The sequence below is a fragment of the Cnephaeus nilssonii genome, assembly GCF_951640355.1.
Source record: "Cnephaeus nilssonii genome assembly, chromosome: 14".
NCBI lineage: Eukaryota > Metazoa > Chordata > Mammalia > Chiroptera > Vespertilionidae > Cnephaeus > Cnephaeus nilssonii.
In genome coordinates, this window is record NC_137085.1 from 56,170,521 (window position 1) to 56,190,134 (window position 19,614).

The 19,614-nt window shown below is 35.6% G+C and overlaps 1 protein-coding gene across 6 annotated transcripts in view; it reads right to left on the reverse strand.

Annotated features, from left to right (window-relative positions):
* The window catches only part of NFIB (nuclear factor I B), a 228,904-nt gene that overhangs the window by 3,569 nt on the left and 205,721 nt on the right, over window positions 1-19,614 (reverse strand). For 3 of the 6 annotated variants that reach the window (XM_079790207.1, XM_079790208.1, XM_079790211.1), the window contains 2 exons: window positions 16,802-16,890; window positions 1-3,061 (listed from right to left, as the gene is read on the reverse strand). The exon at window positions 1-3,061 is cut by the window's left edge and continues 3,569 nt beyond it. In XM_079790207.1, coding sequence (XP_079646333.1) covers window positions 2,932-3,061; window positions 16,802-16,890 — 219 coding nt within the window. In that variant the 3' untranslated portion in view covers window positions 1-2,931. The remainder of the gene's footprint in view (window positions 3,062-16,801; window positions 16,891-19,614) is intronic. The other 3 variants (XM_079790209.1, XM_079790210.1, XM_079790212.1) reach the window with 1 other exon arrangement.

Below are 19,614 nucleotides of genomic sequence, written 5' to 3' on the forward strand. Positions count from 1 at the left end.
CGCAGGGGAAAGGAAATAAAAAAATATGTTTGAGGTACCATCCCTTTTAAAAAAAATCCCATCAGCATCTCATGGGCTTCATGCATCCACAGGAAGGCTAATCCTTAAAATTCTCCATTTCCCTTCTGCTCTGGTTCTCAGTTTCAAAGGGCAGGTAAAATGAAAACACTTGACAAGATTTACCTCTTTGTTCCTTAAAAAGTGAACTTTGATTTTTTTTAAATCTGTAAGTCCAAATACACTTAATAATAGCCACCCTCTGTTTAAGCTTCTGGATGTCTCAAAAAGAAAATTCCAGCGCACCGCCATCTATGCGAAGCGGTGAGCCACAGGCACATCCTATCCCATTGTTAATGAAATGAAGAAATGGGAAGAATTGGAGGGGAAAGACTATGGGAGCACTCCCTGCAGCCGCAATGACGTGTTTTGGATGAGAAAATATGCGGATTTATTAAACCCCCCCAAGGGTGAAATATCCGCTCTGTGGATATTTCAACAAATATCGTTGCCAAATATGAGACAGGCTCACTCTCCACTGTGGATCTGAAACTCAAGAGAAACTACTACCACCAAAAAAAAAAAAAGAAGAAGAAGAAGAGGAAGAGGAAGAGGAAGAGGAAGAGGAAGAGGAAGAGGAAGAGGAAGAGGAAGGAGGAGGAGGAGGAGGAGGAGGAGGAGGAGGAGGAGGAGGAGAAGGAGGAGGAAAGACAGTTTGTTTTAAGCCAAGTCTGCCTCCAGGAGCACATGTTGTGTTCACTTGCTCTTACTAGTTGTGTTGTTAGGGAAACCAGAGATGAGTTCAGCTTGCACCCCAGGTGGGAAGTTAGAGAAGGGGGGACCTGTGTAAGTTGAAGTTTGTCACAGTAGGCAGAACAGTCGCTTTGCAGCCCAGGCCCATCTCAGGGTGCACTGCTTCACAGCTACACTGTAAAGTGTTAAAAATCCTCCCACCCACCCCAGAATATATATATATATATGTATCTTAAAAAAAATCCCCTGTCCATCTCTCAGTACACAAAAGGACCTCATCACACTGCAAAAATAGCAGTACCCACTTTGGTCAATTAAAACAAACAAACAAACCAAAAAAAAAAAAGCATACATTATTTTTTTTTTAAATCTGTGTACTTACCTATAATAACCAATACAGCTAAAAGCACTACCTACATAGGCAAAACTTGGTATTGCATAATTCGTATAAATTTGAAACCCCTCCCCCCAAATATTAATTGGAAGATGAAAAACATGAAAGGTTAATAGAAAAAACACCAAAATACTGAAAATATTGCTGGTCGATTACAATTTTTAAGCGGCAACTATACACAGCCATGATATGCTTTATAAATGTGCGATAAAGGTATAACTGTCTAAAAAATCCATGATGTCACACATTTTTCTTCGTCTGGAGTACAAAATATTTTGTCATAAAAATGGTAAAGATTTAAAATGATAATAAATGCAGCAAAACAAGTGTAGTGATGTCACTTTTTCGTGGTTTTTTTGTGGGTTTTTTTTTTCTTTTTTGTCTTTTAGATTTCAAGGCAAGGCACGTAATGTGGACATTATATCTTCGTGCAAATTAGGATTACTGGAAAGAGTATTTTTAATTAAAATTTTAAGAGACACCGAGGCAAAATGTGTCTGCCCATGCACACTACAGATCTGTCAGTACAAGAAACTTGTTGAACAAGGCTAATGTCTGAAAGCACCATGCAAGTATTCAGCACCCTGATTACACGTGTTTCCTCGAGAGTGCGTTTCTACATCCTACACCCTGGCGTTCCCAGTTTGTAAACTGTAAGCTTTACCCTTGTGACATGGATTTGCCTGCCTCTGTCTCTATGATGCAGATTTTATAGAACCTTTTGTACACCCTATGGGTTCTTGATGCAACCAGTAATTTTAAATAAATAAATTCTACCTCCGAGGAGGCTGCAGCTAAACCAACATAAGTGCTGTGTTTCCATTAATTTTTTTTTTCTCAAGCACATGATTTGTCTTGATTTAATGCATTTTTTCCCATGCCCTCAAAAACTGAGGGGAAAATAAATTCGTTCAAAATTATTGTAAATTCTTTTTTTAATCCCCTCAATTTAGAGTCCAAGGGCTGAAGGACTTATAATCATGATTCCCCTTTAGATATAAATTTATAAATTGCACTTGCCTCTGTTAAGTGTTTCTTTTGTGGGCAAAATATTATATTAATTTTTACTGTTGCATGCAGAGATAACACTTCACCTACATAGAGGCATTTCTTCCATAGAGCCTTTGTGTTCAAACTGGTTTTTTTTTTCCTTTTTCCTTTTTTTTCCTTTTTTTTTTCCTTTTTTTTTCTTTTTTAAGATTTCAAACTGGGTTAAACACTGGAAAAGGCTGGGTTAAGGGCCAAAATTTAATAAATCTGTACTGATAACTAAAGGCTACAGAGATTTCATATATTCTTTTAACTTTTAGAAATCAGAGTGCTTATAAAATGGCTGGCTCATGGCTCCGACACCCAGCACCTCTGATGCCGCCTCCTAGCCTTCGTTGGTGAAATAACCAGGAATAGTGATTCCATGCGTAAACAACAAGATTACTAAACCAAGAAAACTAGCTTATCATGCAAATATTAAGGCATCTAGAAAGTCAGTTAAAATATATTGTCATAGAGACAGAACATCTATTTCCCAGCGGACTTCATGTAACAAAGGCTACGTTGCAGGGGCTGCGATCTACCATCAGTGAAATATCATCGACCCTTTTTTATGTCATTACAGTTTCAACCTTAAGGGAATTAGTGATTGTAAGTGCTGCAATTGCTGGTCTAATATCTTCTTTCTTCAGTTTCCTTCCTTTCTCCCTTTTTGTTTGTTTTTATTTTGTCCAGTCTTCCTCCTTTCCATTTTTTTTTTTTAAATTTCGTAAGCTGTTGTTGTATTTCATTCTCCCTCAGTTGCTTGTTTCTGCTTGAAGGAAAGGTTCTCCAATTATGTTCAAACCGTAATTTTGGACATTTGCCGGTAGGATGGGTGTCCTGTTTGATACTTGGAAAGGAACCAAACTAGCCCAGGTACCAGGACTGTTGATAGGAGGGGGGCAGGAGGGAAGGAAGAGAAAAAGAGAAAATACAATGTTAAAATCTATAATATTAGAAACATAAATTCCACAGATATCAAATTACTACTATAACCTTTTTTAAAAAAATTATAGTTTAATATGAGATAAATGTACTATATTATATATTTTATAGGTATATATACCACATGGTCTATTGTTTTCATGGAAGGTAAGATAAATTGTAAAGCAGAATATCCTCAAGTCAGGCTCATACATAATTGCTGAACTCTGATTGAGGATATTCTTCCTAAAATATTTTATCTACTTTAATGTAAATACAATATTATTTTATTATTTAAAAAAAAAAACAGAGAGAAAGCAGCAAATCTACAATGGTAGCAATACAGTTTGCCAGCTATATTCTGATCTTGTTTTACTTTGAATTCATAAGCAATTCAGTGATAAGATGGGCTTCAATTGTTTATATGCCTATCGGTTGAATAAAATTGAAAGCTGTAATGAAAGTTATTTCTTTTATCTTACAATAAGGGAAACCTATTTTTCAGGAAGGCCAGTGTACAATGTTAATTTGAAATGCTGACACCGGAAGCCGGGGGCTCCCCTGCCCCTCCCCATCAGTGATGTTACCACATCGGAGCGGCTCTGGGTTTGGGTGTTTAGAGGGGGTGAGTGGGAAGAATGCTGGAGGGAATAGCAGATGAGATTCTAGCCCCTTTCCAACCAACTCGGGGTTCACCTATGTTGAGTTTGAGGCTGTTTAAGAAAAAAGTTTGAAAAACAGCTATCTAGTTGCTACTGGCATAATCTCTTATTAAACAAGTATCACATGGAGGAAAATAACACCAGATCTATATATCACAAAACAACCCCACACCATACATTTGGGGTATACCTAACCCAATGTATTGTTTGTTTCAACACTCAACTCAGAATGAGTGTCAACTAAGTAACAGCTGCATAAAATCATCATGAACCAAGAAAATATTAAACTGACAATTCCATACCCAATTTTGTCATGGTCTGAAATGGGGACCTAATTTCAAAGTTTTAAATTTCATTTACTATCTTCTCCTATTGCAAGCATGAGGTGAGATGGATACTATTATCATAGCTATCAACCTAGACACCCTCATTTTTTAAAATATTTGAATTACAAGGGTACAGAACCTTTATGGAGTATTCACTTCAAGGAAGAATTTTGTCAGCAAAAAAGAAATAGAAAAAAAAGCTTGGATTTTAAAAAAGAACTTGACATATAACTTCCTTTTATTCTGGTGATACTCTATACAAAATGTGACTTATTGCTACCTGTCTAGGTGCAGATTTCTGAGTTAACATTGCAAGAGAAAAAATTCACAACGACCTTTTATGCTCAAGAGATTTTATGATTAGACAATGAGCTCCGTGATAGCGAAGTCCATCTCTTTTTGTTCTTAATTTCATATACTACCTAGCACGTGGTCAATTTTCAATAATTTTTTAATAAACCAACAAATCAATTAAATACTCCAAATCACACCTATGTATTTTTGAAGAGTGTTGATCATAATCACATCTTTTTAAGACTACATTGTGATTTGACCCCTATAAAAAGAAACCAGGTATCTCTAAATTTAAATTAGAGATGTTTAGCATTAACAAAAATTAATTATGCAGGAAAAATTAAATAGTAATTCAAACAAGGAATAATTCCAACTAAAAAGATGTCTTCATTATCTGCTAAAAAAAAAATCATCATTCTAAAGAATAAGAGTAGCTGTTACTAAAACCTTTTCTCAGAGACTTGTTTTCACATATTTCTTTTTCCCCACACACATCTTGAACAATTATTTCTGCTTTGCACTACTGGTTAGGAAGAATGTTACATGACAAACCATGAAACTTATTTTCTCCTTAATTGTACTTCCACCACACTTACTATTACAGTACTATTATTACACAGTACTATTACAGCATATATTTCTCCATATAATCATAATCTGTATCTATGATAATCTTATTGACTGAAAGGTAAGTTCTGTAAAGAAAATGACCTTGTCTTATCAATCCTGACAGAGTCTGGCCATGGCTGATGTTAAGCATTTCTTAACAAATAATAAATTACAAAAATGGACATCCATTATTTTTAACCTGAAATAGGAAGTGCGTATGAAAAACAAAATAGACTAGCTCCAATTGATAATCCTTGACAGTAACAGACAATGTCAGCAACAGGCTCATCAATAAGAGTCCCAAATTATATGGGCTCTATATAGAGAGTGCTACTTTAGAAAAATAAAATATTAATTATTGAGAATAGGTGTGACTCCTTAAAAGGAGAAGTCTACCTACTAATGGCAGAAAAGACACGATATCAGGGTGCACTAGGCAACAGCCTTTTCATTCAGTTCTTTAGAAGAGAAGCTTATTATTGTTCTTTGGAAAAATCTCAATAAAAATAAAGTGATGCTGGTGACTAACAGGATTCTTGTTGCAAAATATCTAACAGATTCGATTTAGATGTTTATTTAAACCTTTCAAACCTCCATCCCACATGATGACCATGTCAAAATTGAAGTGTGCAATATATTTGTCAATACTGTTTATGAACCTTTGGGGGAAAATAAATTTCAAAGATTAACACTATGCAGACCCCATATATGAATTTTACAAGTCTCTTAATGCCAATTTGTAGGTTAAGTTCAGAACTATAAGGCACAGACATTTTTAGAGCTTTTTGGTAGTCCCATTGAAAAACTCTGGTAAAATTCAATTATAATAATAATGTAAAGAAAAATGTTCTGACAAAATATCCTAGATTATTTAATTTTGAAAAGAGAATGCCTCAAATTGCATAGTTCTTCAGGTAAAAAATAAAAAAGAGTGATTTTTACATATCTAACTCTTTCTATGTAAATAAATGCCAATGATCACCAGTATGGATAAAATAAACACACTTATTCATATTTATCTACATATAGGAACTTTTTATATATAAAATGCTTAATAATTTTAATTCAGAATGGAATAAGAATTATATGGATAATCTTATAGTCAATTGAATAACCTGTGTCTCTGTCTACTAAGAGATAAGAGAATTTAATTGAAAGATTTCAAAATATTCAAGGTCAAATTAAACTACCTCAGCAATAAATATATCTTCAGGCATACATTTACTTAATTTAAATTACATTTCCATTGCCAGATCACTATTTTTATTTTATTTTTTTTGGCAAGCAGAAAATGAGCATGACTGAAAGTTAAAAGCACATCTTTAGAAAATAAAGACCATGCCATTAAAAAAATTAAGGACTTTGAGAAAAATCAGGTACAAAAAGAAGCAAAGATTGTGACAGTGCCTTAACACAAAGCAGAGTTCACCCGAATGACTTCAATGACTTCTACTCTATGTGTATAAAATTGCAAAAAAAAAAAAAAGAAAAAAAAAAGAAAGAAAAGAAACACATGTCCGACATCATGGATAATATTTTTACATTCTTCTGACCAAATGTGTGATGTGGCTATCCCAGAAAGGGAAGAAACAAGCAAACAAATTATTTTGACCTTAAGATGCATTAATGTTAGTTGATGGTCCTGCTTCATTTTATACTGATCAGACTACCTCTAAAACACTGTTTCTTCTAGGCATCACTCTTCAAGAGAAACAAACTCTATGCCATTTCTTTGGTGAATAAAACCACCAAATAATGTCATTTGAGGAGCAGCTAAAAGGAGACAGGAAGACAGGGCAGTTGAGTTGGGAAGAAATGTAGACTTCTGTCTGGTTCAGATGGATAAAATTAATTAGTACAAAGAGAGAAACTTCCAGAAAATAACCATGCTGAGGGCCTATTATGAGCAAGGTGCCATCTTTGGTATTTCACACATGCTATGTTACTTAATTCTCTCAATGAACTCTTGAATGTGCCATCATCATCCCCTTTTCACAGATGAGAAAACTGAGACTTAAAGAGCTTAAGTAACTTGCCCAAATTTACCCACCTAGACCTCAGATATGAATCAGTTCTGTCTGACTCCCATGGAAGTCAGAAATTGACCTACCATTAGAAAGAACATTTGAACATAATTTTCTGAAGGCAAAGTGAATTTACTTCAAGAGACAGGGAATTTCCCATGGCCCACACAGCTGGATCATAACCTAGCTAGTGTTGCAACAGACTGGTATATAGAACACTTGGTTGGTCTGGGTGATAAAGCAACACTGAAATGTGATGCATCTGTCTCCTCTGAAAACAAATCTAGTTGAGGTTCTATTAGAGTGACCCTATCATGAGGATTAAGGGGGAAGAAGATACCCACTTCTTCCTTTTGAAAATGATACACTATTTATACATGTTGTATCCTGGATAAATTGGATAAAATAGTTTGTCTTCACATCTACAAGGAGTAAATAGATTCTATGCCTTTCAAGGAAAAAAAGAGAAAAATTGCTCTGAGCAAGTCAACATTTGTTGGTTGTGTTTTTAAAAATTATGGCCGAAAAGGATTGGGCCCTGAACATTTAGTTCACTAACCACCCAAGAACCATGGGATGCCAAATATAATTACATGAAGTTGTCGGTTGAGTAAGAAACCAAAGTCAAAGGCTTCACTTCAACTATTAGTCTTAGGTGATTAAAAACAGTAAGAGCTATTTCATGAGTGGCAAAATTTTCTTTACTACCCTGTGTTTATCTGATAGTAAGTTGGGCAAAATCTCAGAGGGAAGGCTGAGGTGGGTAGGAAGAGATTAAACGGAGAACTTATATGCATATATGCATAACCCAGGAACCCAGACAATAGTGTGGTGAAGGCCTGGAGGGGGGTGGATGTGGGAGTTGGAGGGGATCAATGGGAAGAAGGGAACATCCGTAATACTTTCAACAATAAGGATAAATTTAAAAATCATTGTATAAAATGTCAAAGTACCTTGTATACTAATACTTTTCAGTAATAAACATCACTCACTCAAGTTTTACATACTTATTTAATCATGATATTACCATATTTACTGTGAAGATAAAAAGTATTCTTTCAAGAAGCTCACAAAAATATAGGAATGAAGCACAACTAATTATACCTATTTATACATACCTCAATTGTATCAGTAGCCACATTACTTATATAGACAGCAATAAAAATAAACAATGGCCCAGAAAGTATGGATAATAAATAAAATAAATGCCATCATTTAAAAGAAGGGTTTGTCTTTAATTCCTTTGCACCTGTTTCAAATATTCCCAAGAAGGAAAATGTTTTACTTCCTTGGCTAAATACTACTAATTGTACTACTATAATATTAATGCACAGATATTTGTATCACTCCCCAAATGAACAATAAACAATGTTCCCTATTAGTAGCTAGTATCTGCCTGCAAAAAAATAAAGGCAGATTAATTAAGTATGAATTAAGTAAGAAACCATGCTGTCCTGGGTTGTATATGTGTATATTTGGACTGGCTGCTGATTTCAATATAACAAAAAGGCTGCAGACAGCATCTTGTGAAAAATGCTCACTCAGACAAGTGGAAGAAATAGATGGGTAGTATTTAAGTACCCATTTATTTAAGAATTATTTTTCTATATTTAAATAGATTAAGAATTCATTAATGTATAAGAACAGAGAAAATGATATTTCATATACTAGTTGCTACAGCATTGATATAGTGTGTGTTAACAGTGCTAGGCACTGTTCTATATGCTTGATCTACTTTAAAGCTTTCAATCTTCAAAACAAACCTATGAAAAAAGGAAAAAAGGACTGCTATTTTTCAGATTTTACAGATGAGGCCATTGAAGCTAGGAAACTAAGTGTCTTGCCCAACTCATACTGCTATTAAACAGTAAAGCCCAGGATTTGAACTCTAGCAGTGTGGTTCTAGGATCTATATTCTTACCCACTGTACTACACTTTACCTCTTTCGCGAAACATACTTTACTTTTATCACCGGACAAGAATTTCTATTATCCCTGAATTATATATGAGATTCTATAAATTATGGTCTATATCACTTACATACACTGCAATTCCCCTTGAAAGTATAACTGTTGACTTCAAACTTCAACACAAATAGCTGTATATTATCCAATTCCAGATTCTTTCTAGCCAAGTGCAATATTTGCCATTGCACATGTGTGTACAGATGTGGCTGCATGTCAATAATTTGCTTGTTGAGAGACACTTTGATGAGACTAGTCTCGTAGTAAGATTATACAAAGTGCTTTACACAGGTCTTGGATTTCTTCGATTTATTTCCCCCATTTTTAAAGCTCATTATGGCCATCTGAACGAGCCTATTTGCATGCAAGATGATTTCTAATGATTATTACTATTTGTAATAATCTGTATGGGAAAGCTCCCCGGCCAGCTCTTACCTGAACTGCAAAGTACTCTTGTGGGCTCTCTGGGAAACACCAAACAGCATAAACTGCAGGTGGCTCGAGGAATTATTCTAACTGCAAGCAATAGCACTTCATAGTAATGAAAGAGAAACGTATTTGTTTCTTAACTAAGTAGGTAAATAGCCTTCCTTATTGCTCCTCCTTGGGGAACAATGCTTTTGAAATAACATATCCAAATGGTAGGTTGTCAAAGCTCATTAATTTATATTCAAATGTTTCGGACTTGTTTTGTTTCGGGGGGCGGGGGCGCGGTGAGGAGGCACTGGATTTGAATGTTAACTTTACCGTGTGTGAGTGCTAGCATCTTCTAAGTAAAATGATGGCATGTGCCCGTGGAATATTTTACCTAATGAAGAGCACGGGGCGAGAAGAGCCTTTCGTATGGGACACGGCAGCTAAGTGTTTCACGTGCTCACTGCAATGACTGCCCTCTTTTAGTAAAAAGCTCTTACAAAATCCCTGAAGGTCGTTCAACAAGGCAATCTATAGACTTAAAAGTAATAAAGACTTATTTCCTGCAAATGTTTACTTTACACAGAAGTACGAAAAATACCCTTCCCCTCAAAAAGGCCAAAGTAAGCAGATTTGTAAAAAAATAAAATAAAATAATGATGCTTGCTGTTTCTCATGTTTCGGAACTGAAAATGAAAGAAAATCATCAGGAAGATGACTAATTGAAAATAAATGACAGTACACACACACATACATGTGTAGCAACTTCTGCAGCTGTGGGAGGTTGCAGACAATTAAAAATATAGCATTGTCAGGCTCATAGGACTTATTCGATCTCCTGCCCACAGCGGAGAACCCTGCCTGTGGGTTCTGTCCCCCTCCAGTCTGCGTTCCTCTCTCTCCCTGGGCTCCTTCTCAGTGCCATTGTCCCAGTGCTACAGCTCCCTCATTAGCACATGTGAGTCTTCAACAGCAGACAAAATTCTCCACAGAAACAGAGCTTCCTAACAGTGCCTTTCACTAGAGAAAATCACCCAGGAAATACGAGGAGCAATGTTAAGTTTTATACAAAAGCAAAGAGGGATTCTTTCCCAAGTGATTTTCACTTAAAAGCTAAAATCAGTGTTATTTGCACAATTTCGCCTCTAAATGAAAGAACCTGTCTCGTAAAGAACTTATTTGAAGCATAAAATCACTAATGATCAAGGAACTGAATATGCTTTTTTGAATTACGCCTGCTACTCTGTTCGCATGTGCAAGAAAAATCTGTTTTCTCAACACAAAACAAAAAAATGAATAGAGGAGGAAATAATTGTCGTTTTCTACAATTTCTGATTATTCAAAATGCGTGTTCTTCAATTTCTTAAACGTGAGGAGGCTCTGCCTTTCCTTGTTTTCTTTGGTAATTTGTTATTCTGGTTATCTCCTCCTATGCTTTGTACTTAAGTAAACAGGGCTTAAAATGCACTGCAGACCTACGCACAGCACTAGAAACAGGAGAATCAGAAAAGGTAAGTTCATAACTAAAGGTTGCGCTGGGTGCTGACGAGGCTGATTTCCCAGAGCCAGAATCCAGATGTAAATACGGCACTTTACATGAAACCTCTACAAATGAAGTGCGTGTTGAGTATACTTCTTTCATTGCAAAGGGTTAATCAGCAAGGTTTACATTGGGGAGTTTTCTGAATCTCGCTCCTCCCTATCCCGTGGCGCTGCCAAAAATCATCTGACAGGAAACGTAAGATTAAGTTTGTCCTACCTAAGCGAACAAAGAGTGCTCTGAACAGGCCACCGGTTTACAGCAGAGCGGGAACTTTTCTAATCCTGCTGGAGTCTGCAGCGCTGCTCGGAAAACATCGCGGCGAAAGTTGTTTTCTCTCCTCTAACATCTTGTCTCTGGCTCATCTCATTTGGGTCGCACTGAAGATCCTGCTGCTTCTCCCGTAAAGGTTAACTTAAAGCTCCAAACATAATCATGTGGAAAATGGACATTATTGATTCCTATGGCCCATTGTTCCCCTATCCTACGTCCCTGAAGTTCAAGTTCAATCTGGAATTACATCATGTCTGGTTTCTCCTGGTTACCAGACGGCTTGAGACGTGACCACAGCCACAGAAAAAACAAACAGCCTTCTTCACGCTTCGGCTCCCCTATCGATTCAAACGTAAACTTTTTTTCTTTCTCTCAAGTATGCTTCAAGTATGGAGCATGGTTAATTTAGAGATTAAGTTCCAAATTAGATTATCTAATGGCATCTTAATGGATTGCTGACCCATTTCCTGTGGGATGGCAGCATGCAAGTCTGGCTGGAATACAATTAATTTCTTAGGAAGTGTTCTGAAGAGTTTCCTAGATAAAAAGGAAACGCTGTGTTGTGCAAGTCTTTCTGTTATACACGGAGAAAGTTAGGCAAAACTACAACAAATCCCAATGTGTTTTTCAGCAGCCAGATCACAGATATTGCATAGGGGTGAACACCGTGAAAGATCATTTTAAAGAATGGTAACATTTTTCTTTTTTATTTCATAACAGGTGAAAATAACTTTGATGAGAAAGGAGTAATTCTTTTAAATCGATTATTCCCATCTAAAGAGCGTCACCAGGGAGCAGAGCAGCCTGGTTGCCACACAATGGCCGTGTGCAATTTTGCCTTCTGCAATTCCCTTCCTTGAACCAGAGATTCTTCAGTTCATCTACCTGATCAGCGTTTCTAGCATAGTCCCAGAGTGGTGCTAGGGGCCCAGAATGGTGTGTAAAAAAGTTGAGCATTTTGAACGCACTTTAGAGCTGACGGCTGAAAAGGAAACTCAGCACTCTGAGAATAAAGCTCCCCCCAGGAGCCCCAGGAACAACCCAGCTGTTGTATTGTAGTTCTGTGTCAAGATAACAAACTGAAAGCAGGAAATGCTAACTAGTAAATTCCTAGGGATGGTCTAAGTGTCATGTCGAAATAAAAGTTAACTCTTACTACTACCTATGGATAGGTTACATACTGCTCTTACCAGACAGATACCACAAGCATATGTGTATGCACATATATATACATGCATGCATATGTACATGTGTATGTACACGCATGTACACACATACACCATCTACACACATACACATCTATTTATATACAAACATATGGTTTGCAAACCTATATTGAAGATGATTTTGTTTAAGTATTCATTCTTAAGTCATGGAGAATGTATATTTTACCAAGACACGGCAAGGTTCAGGGCAGTGTTATGTAAATAGGGCTCTACGTATGAAACGAATGCCATGGCTCCTTCCTTTTTTTGCCTTCCCTCTCCTGACCAAGCAGACCCAAATAATCTTTACTGGCTGCTAAATTTCTCTTGGGAAATCAAGCAACTCTCTAGAATTGCAGTAATAAACGACAATTTCTTACAAAAACATGTGTAAAGTAACTACAGAATGAAGTATTCAACTCATAGAAAGGAACTGCTAACACATGTAACATGTAAAATAGCTGATAAAAGTCTCTTTGGTGCCATTCAATTATGGCATCAACAGAAACACAAAAATCCTTCCAATTATTTCAGTAAAATCTTCATTTATTCATTATTTCGGAGGCTGAGCAAATGGTTTGTGTAAACATATCCTTCAGTAACACGCGCGTGTTTATTTTAGCCATCTGAAGGCCTCTTCGATGTTTATACAAGCAATCAGACACATACAGCCACTCACTTGTGGCTTTGCCTTTTCCTGAAAGGGGCGAAGGGGGAGCAGAGGGAATGAAACAATAAATCCAGTTTCTCTTTTGCATAAAGCACTCCCTCCAATGTTTTAAAATAACGTATGTTTATATTATTCTTGGATTGTCCTTCGGCTTTCTTTTTCATTCAATTATATTGCTCTTTTATATTCCATAGTACAAGCTATGTTCTGGCTACAGTTTCAAGAAAGAAAGCCAGTTAGGGAGTTAACTGCTGTATTTGTTTATACCCACATAACTCACATATGCAACAATCTACTTTATCCACATCGGAGGACAAAGCACAGACACAACAGTACCCTCACGAACGACAGGCGAAACTCATCACCTGTTCCCTGCCTAAGCGCCGAGCCCTCAAGATTCAAGCAGAAGTGAGCTTTTGGCCCATAGGTTGCACTCTGGGTTAACTGTGATACCCGACCTTCGGGTTAGACAGAAAAATTCACACAGGTGCAAGCAACACACACACACACACACACACACACACACACACACACACACACACACACAATTCTAAGGTCAAAACAACAAAACACCTTCAGGGTTGCAACCTAATAAGTCTGTAAAACTTTCCAAAAAAGTATGCTTTGCTTCCTCAGGGAATGTTCATATATTGGTGGGCGGGGAGGGGGGGGGCGTAGATGAGGGGGGCAGTGGGAGGGAGCCAGGAAGGAGGAGGATGAAAGCTTCCAGTTTTGATTATATTTGCTCAGCTCCCCCGGCACTGCCATTTTCAGTCCCACAAAAGGAGCTGCATGTGACGTGGAAACACCTCTACAGGGGGATTGGTACAAAGCAGAACACGGGTGACCACGGCTAGTGATTGGAAGAGGAAATTAATGGCAACAAGCAATCAAAACAAAATTAAGCAAAGTGAAGCCAAAACACACAAAAAAACCCAAAGCACCTTATTTGGCTTTTCTCCTACAAAGTCTTGAGGGATCACCTTTTGTTAAAAACAAAAAGCAAAAGCCACCACAAAAGTAACCTGATATTTTCTTTATTCCATTATGACAAAGGCAAATGATTTAATTCTCTGGTTGAACAGATCTAGTGGGTGCCCCCAAAAATGTATACACACTGAATAATTATTAATTACAATGGTTTAAAATCTGTAAAGAAAGAAACATCAATTAAGCTATCAGCTGTAAAGTGTGTATACATTTTTAGGGACACCCTATATATTTCCCATATATTTTCAGTTTATTCAGATAATTTTAAAGTTGTAGCAGGGCCCTGAAGATTTTAGATGTTTGTTATCTGCATTAAAAGTAGTAGTGTTACAGATACTTATAATTTCTTTTCTAGCATTCTTTCCAGGAAAACACATACACACACAAAAACACACACACACATTAAGTTTCATTAATAACCACAGGGCACAAACTATAAACCATAAACAAATTATGAATATGTTGTGCCACAGGCATGCCCAATATGTATTATCAAATATGGACTCTACTTGTGTCTATTTTTGCAAACTATAACAAAGCAAAGAAAGTTGTTGTTTCATTTGAGTACCTCTATTCTGAACTGTACGTATGACACTTAGACTTTAAGAACAGGGAGCACCTGCATCACCCATAGCATTTGGGTCAGCCCACCACAGAGATGCAGCAAATACCTGTTGGAAGTATGAATGTGACACCTGTCATTATCAATTTTGTGCCTTCTGAATCATGATAAAAAGATAAGAAACAACCCAAAAGCTGCATTTTTAAAACTTTTTGAAGCATTAAGGCTGTTTATATTTCATTATCTACTAATTAAAAAAATCACTATTTTGAGAGGGCGGGGGGACATTTTAACTAAGTGAATTCTGAATTTTTTTCTGACTTATTATCACTTGAAACTGATTACCACATCAACTTTTCACCAAGACGGAGATTTGTAACCTCAATAATGTCCTCCTAAGAACTGAGCTTAGTCATCTTCCTAGTTCATTCCAAAACATGTGTTCTGTGGTGATTCATTATCCACTCACCTTTTCCTTTTTTGGGATATCAACTTTTTCTTTGAGAAACTACTAGATACTAGGCGCAATTATAGTATTTTAAATTTCCAATAATTTACACCCTTATTTGACTTTCATGTGGTACTTTAAAGGTGCTATCCCATTTTGGACAAGTAAATGTCAATCAGTAATCCACAGACGTGAAAGTTACACAGCTATGGTCACAATTTAAAAACACAAGCACACTTGATCTAACTTGCAATTCCTTTCAACTGTAAGACTTGTATGCAGACATGGGCTACTTTGCTAACAGACCGAGCACAGAATATAAAGAAGTTATTTAAGAAAAACTAAATCCAAACATAGTGTTATCATATCCAATTAAATTAAAAATACTTAAGACTATTTAAATAAGACATATTCATTAGATTTAAGATTATTAGTTATTAAGACTTTAAGTAGATGCTTTCATTAAGCTCATCTTCTTTCTTATAAGTATATATTGTATTTTTTCAACTCGGGGAATTATATAAGTTTCTTGGAAAAAAAAACAAGATATGGAAAAATGTATATATTTTAAAGCAGCAGTTATATCAATCTTTCAAAAAAGGAAAAGTCATATGTATCCATTTTAAGTAGTGCGTTAATAAAAACCTGAGTTTTTAAAACAGAGTCCAACTAATTTTTTTAGTTTTCACCTGAGTAAAAGTGAACATTTTATTAACTTAATTCTTTTAAACTCTACTCTTTAGCAGTTTCTACCAAGCAGTATGTAGATGTGTGACGCACTGACAGCTGATATCTAAGTATGTACTTTTAACAGAGGCATGTTCAGTGAAGAGAGGATTTATAATCACAGCAGGGCTGGAAAATTACGTTGGCTCTACTTTTGGTGAACTCCTTATGGGATTACCTCACTCTCTTCTGTAAATTTTTATCTCTTGCTACTTATGATTATAATATGAATTTTAATTATTTAATTTGTCAAGTTGACAAAACTTGTTCTTTATTAAAATAATACGTTAGAAGCTGACATGCATTACTGATTTTCTAAAACCAATACATGACAGAACACGAAAACTCGTTTTGAAAATGAAGATTTAGAATTATTTTTCCAGTCAACGAAATAAAGTCAATTCTCAATGGCTCACATCAATGTACAAACAAAAGTTAAAGCTTTATTTACACCAAATTCCTTCTTTAGAATTAATTCCAACAATCTTCCCACTCCTAAATGTATGAGTGCTGCTAATAACAGTAAATCAACTAATTAAAATTTTTTCTTCTAGCTTTCCTCTCTGATAGGGGAATAAATGAATAACAAAATGGCTTAAAGTTAGAAATCCAGGAAAGAGCTGAAATGAGAAAAATCTACTATGTGAAAACTCAATAGTTAAAAAATTCTTCCCTAAAACCAATTGCATATTTCAGGTCCTAAAATCTAAGTGTAAAATCCACCCCCTCCTTCAATAAAAATATTATAAATTGTTTAAAACATTTCATAGCACTTAGAAATTCCAATAATCAATTATCATATGCTATAATCCCAAATTAATTTAAATTTGCATTTACATAAGAAATAAAGGGGGAGGGGAGGGAAAGAGGGATGGTATAGCCGAGACAACTAAACTTTTAACATATATTTTCTATAAAGCTAGTTAAAAACAAACACTACAGCTCATGTAATTTTTAAGTGTAAGTGTAGGGTTGGAAATAATTAAAATGTTACCTTTGCCAAGTAATTCCCAATGTATCCTCACTGGTACTGGGGTATAAATGCCTGCCGTTTTGATTCATGGTCCAGTCACAAATCCTCAGCTGTCAATTGAAACCTAGCAGTCAGATATGGATGGAGCAGTACTACAGTTTTTAGTATTTAAATGAACACATGCAAACGAGTACTGTACATGGCATTAACCTTACTTTCCCAAGAGGCAACTTAAAGGAAAAAAAAAAAGCAAAAGAAAACCTTACTCTGTAAAGCAAAATTCCTAGACTGTTTTTTAGAAAAAGCTATTGCAATATGCTTCTCTATTAATTAAAGCATACAAGAGAAACAAGTGCTTAGAACATAACAATTAGCCATTATTAGAGTACAAATTGAGCTGCAATAAAAGCAAACGTTAATGTTCAATAGAGAGATATATTTTAGAAAGAAAATTTTAAAAAAAGCTTTTTTTAAAAAAAAATGCAACACACCAAATAATCCGCACTGGGTAAAAGAATAACTTTAAGCATGCAATTTGCAAAACATGAAAGACATGCAGTTTAGAGGAGAAAAGGCCCCACCTTTCCAACATTGTCCCTGACTTGTGTTTAGAAGCATCCAGTATTCAGGTTTAGATGTTTACTAATTGTGCTTTATTCAAAGTGGCATTGTTTAGAAAGAGTTGATAAGAATTTCTGCTTTTATTTTGAACTCACAGTGATGGCATTTAAAATACTTTACCACATCTGAATGGAGTGAGGAATGCACTGAACACAAGCTGAAATAAATTCTTCCCAGATCTCTGAATCATCAGCGCTGCCCTTCCGAGAGTGTTCAAGTAACCCTATCCAGCTCTGTTTGGGTAACAGCTGCCCTACAGTGCTAGCAGATTTATTGAAAAGATATATTGCTTATTTTTATGCTTAAAAAAGTAAACTTATCTGGCTTTGGGGGGAAAAAAACACTAGAAAATCATGGTGTTTAATCCTGAGATAGCTACGCTGTGAATTAATGGCATCTTGCATTGAAAAGATGACTTACAGCCATCCACCAAACCTGGCTTGCTGTTTCTCTGTGAGAATTTCTAAGAGATGATGATTGGAGCCAGAGTGCCTTTGAACTTATGATAAATTATTTTAATCCTTTCTGATAGGGTTATGGCTAAAAAATAAATGGCTATTAAGAACCTTTTTCTTGTGATGCTCTTGAGTTGCTACACACACTAAGTAAAAGTGATTTTGGCTTTTAAAAATGATCATTTTTGCTCATTTTTCTACAGATCTATGAGGCTCCAAAATACCACCTAATATATCTGAAACATGTGTTTTAATTATATTGATATTTCAAGTAAAGTAATTTGGAACTTTAAAGAACTGAAGGAAAAATCCACTAATGTAGATGATAAATAGGTAGACAGATGAACAAATTGATAGTTATGTACATTCTGCTCAGGATATATGCCATAAAGAAGCCATAAGTCAGTAGAGAAGGTAAAATAGAATAAAAGTATTCTTAAAATTGATCATAATACTTGCATAAAGGAGAAAATGTAGACTTGATTAGTTTTAAATCAAACAGAAGACAAACTTTGATATGGCAAGATTTTTTTAAAGTTCTCAAATTGGATCATCTAATCACAAATGCAATGTGATGGGGCAATCTGAAATTGTTTTTTCTGCAGTAACAGTAAACCAGGTGTCTATTTAGAAATACACATTTTTAAGCCAGTACTTTGAAAATAATCTAAAAACTGTTCAAGACACTTTGACTTTGTTTAACGATTACCAAAGGGACCACTTACTGATTCTGTTCTTGTCAATGAAAGTCCTAGTTTGGAGTCCATTCAATATCCCCAGTAAGGGACGGGTATAGGTAGTCATAGCCCAAGAGAATTCTGCTAAGTATTACCTTCAGGCTAGTGTCTGTGGCCTCTCAGGTTAGGCTGAAGTAGTTTTCAGAAGACAGTTTCTCAAAGCCAAAGGAACCTAAATACCACTCACTGATTGGCTCGCAGTCCCACAGACACCTGCAGGCATAATAGGTCTCCTTGGAAGGATGGGTATGTAAACTGTTAGTATTTTGTTGTTCATGTTGCTAACTTTTTCTTTATTTGTTTACCATCCCCCCAAAAAATGTCAAGTGGACTATCTTTGGCCATGTGAGGAAAACTTAAAGTCTATGTATGCCTGGACTTTTCTTTCCAAAGCGTACTCTCAAACGGTTAAACCTGACCTGCAGCTAGTCTTTTTCATCCATATTTCAGACACATGCGATAGCAGTATCTTCTCCCAAATAAAGAATATACTTAAGTATATACAAAATGATCACAATTAGATTTAACAGTTTAAATGCTGAAGAAACTGGCAGGATATTCATTAGTATTGAATTAATTTCATTTCAGTTATTGAAAACGTGAAATACACTGTAAATTTATTTAGCTATTGAGTTTATGGGCTAGCATTGCCAACACTTTCAAAAATTTCTAAGGAGGCAAATTTATACATGATTATATGTTAAAACTTATTTATATCAGGTTGCTTGAATAGGAGCCTCTCCAAGTTCTTTTTAATGTATTAATTATTAATTAATTTTGCATAAAGTACCTCTGAATTAGTAAACCCCCCAATAAAGTGAAAATTTAAAGGTGATTGCATAGGTAGGAGAAACAAATAATTAAAATAAAAACCACCTCTTCACTGAAGATTTCCATGACACTAATTCTTAATAAAATCAATTCCTAAGCATCTAGTTTGACCAAGAGAGCACTGATTCAGCAAATTCTGAATAAATTCTAGGTGATAAAATGTTAACACTGTGTTAATAAGTGTTTCTAA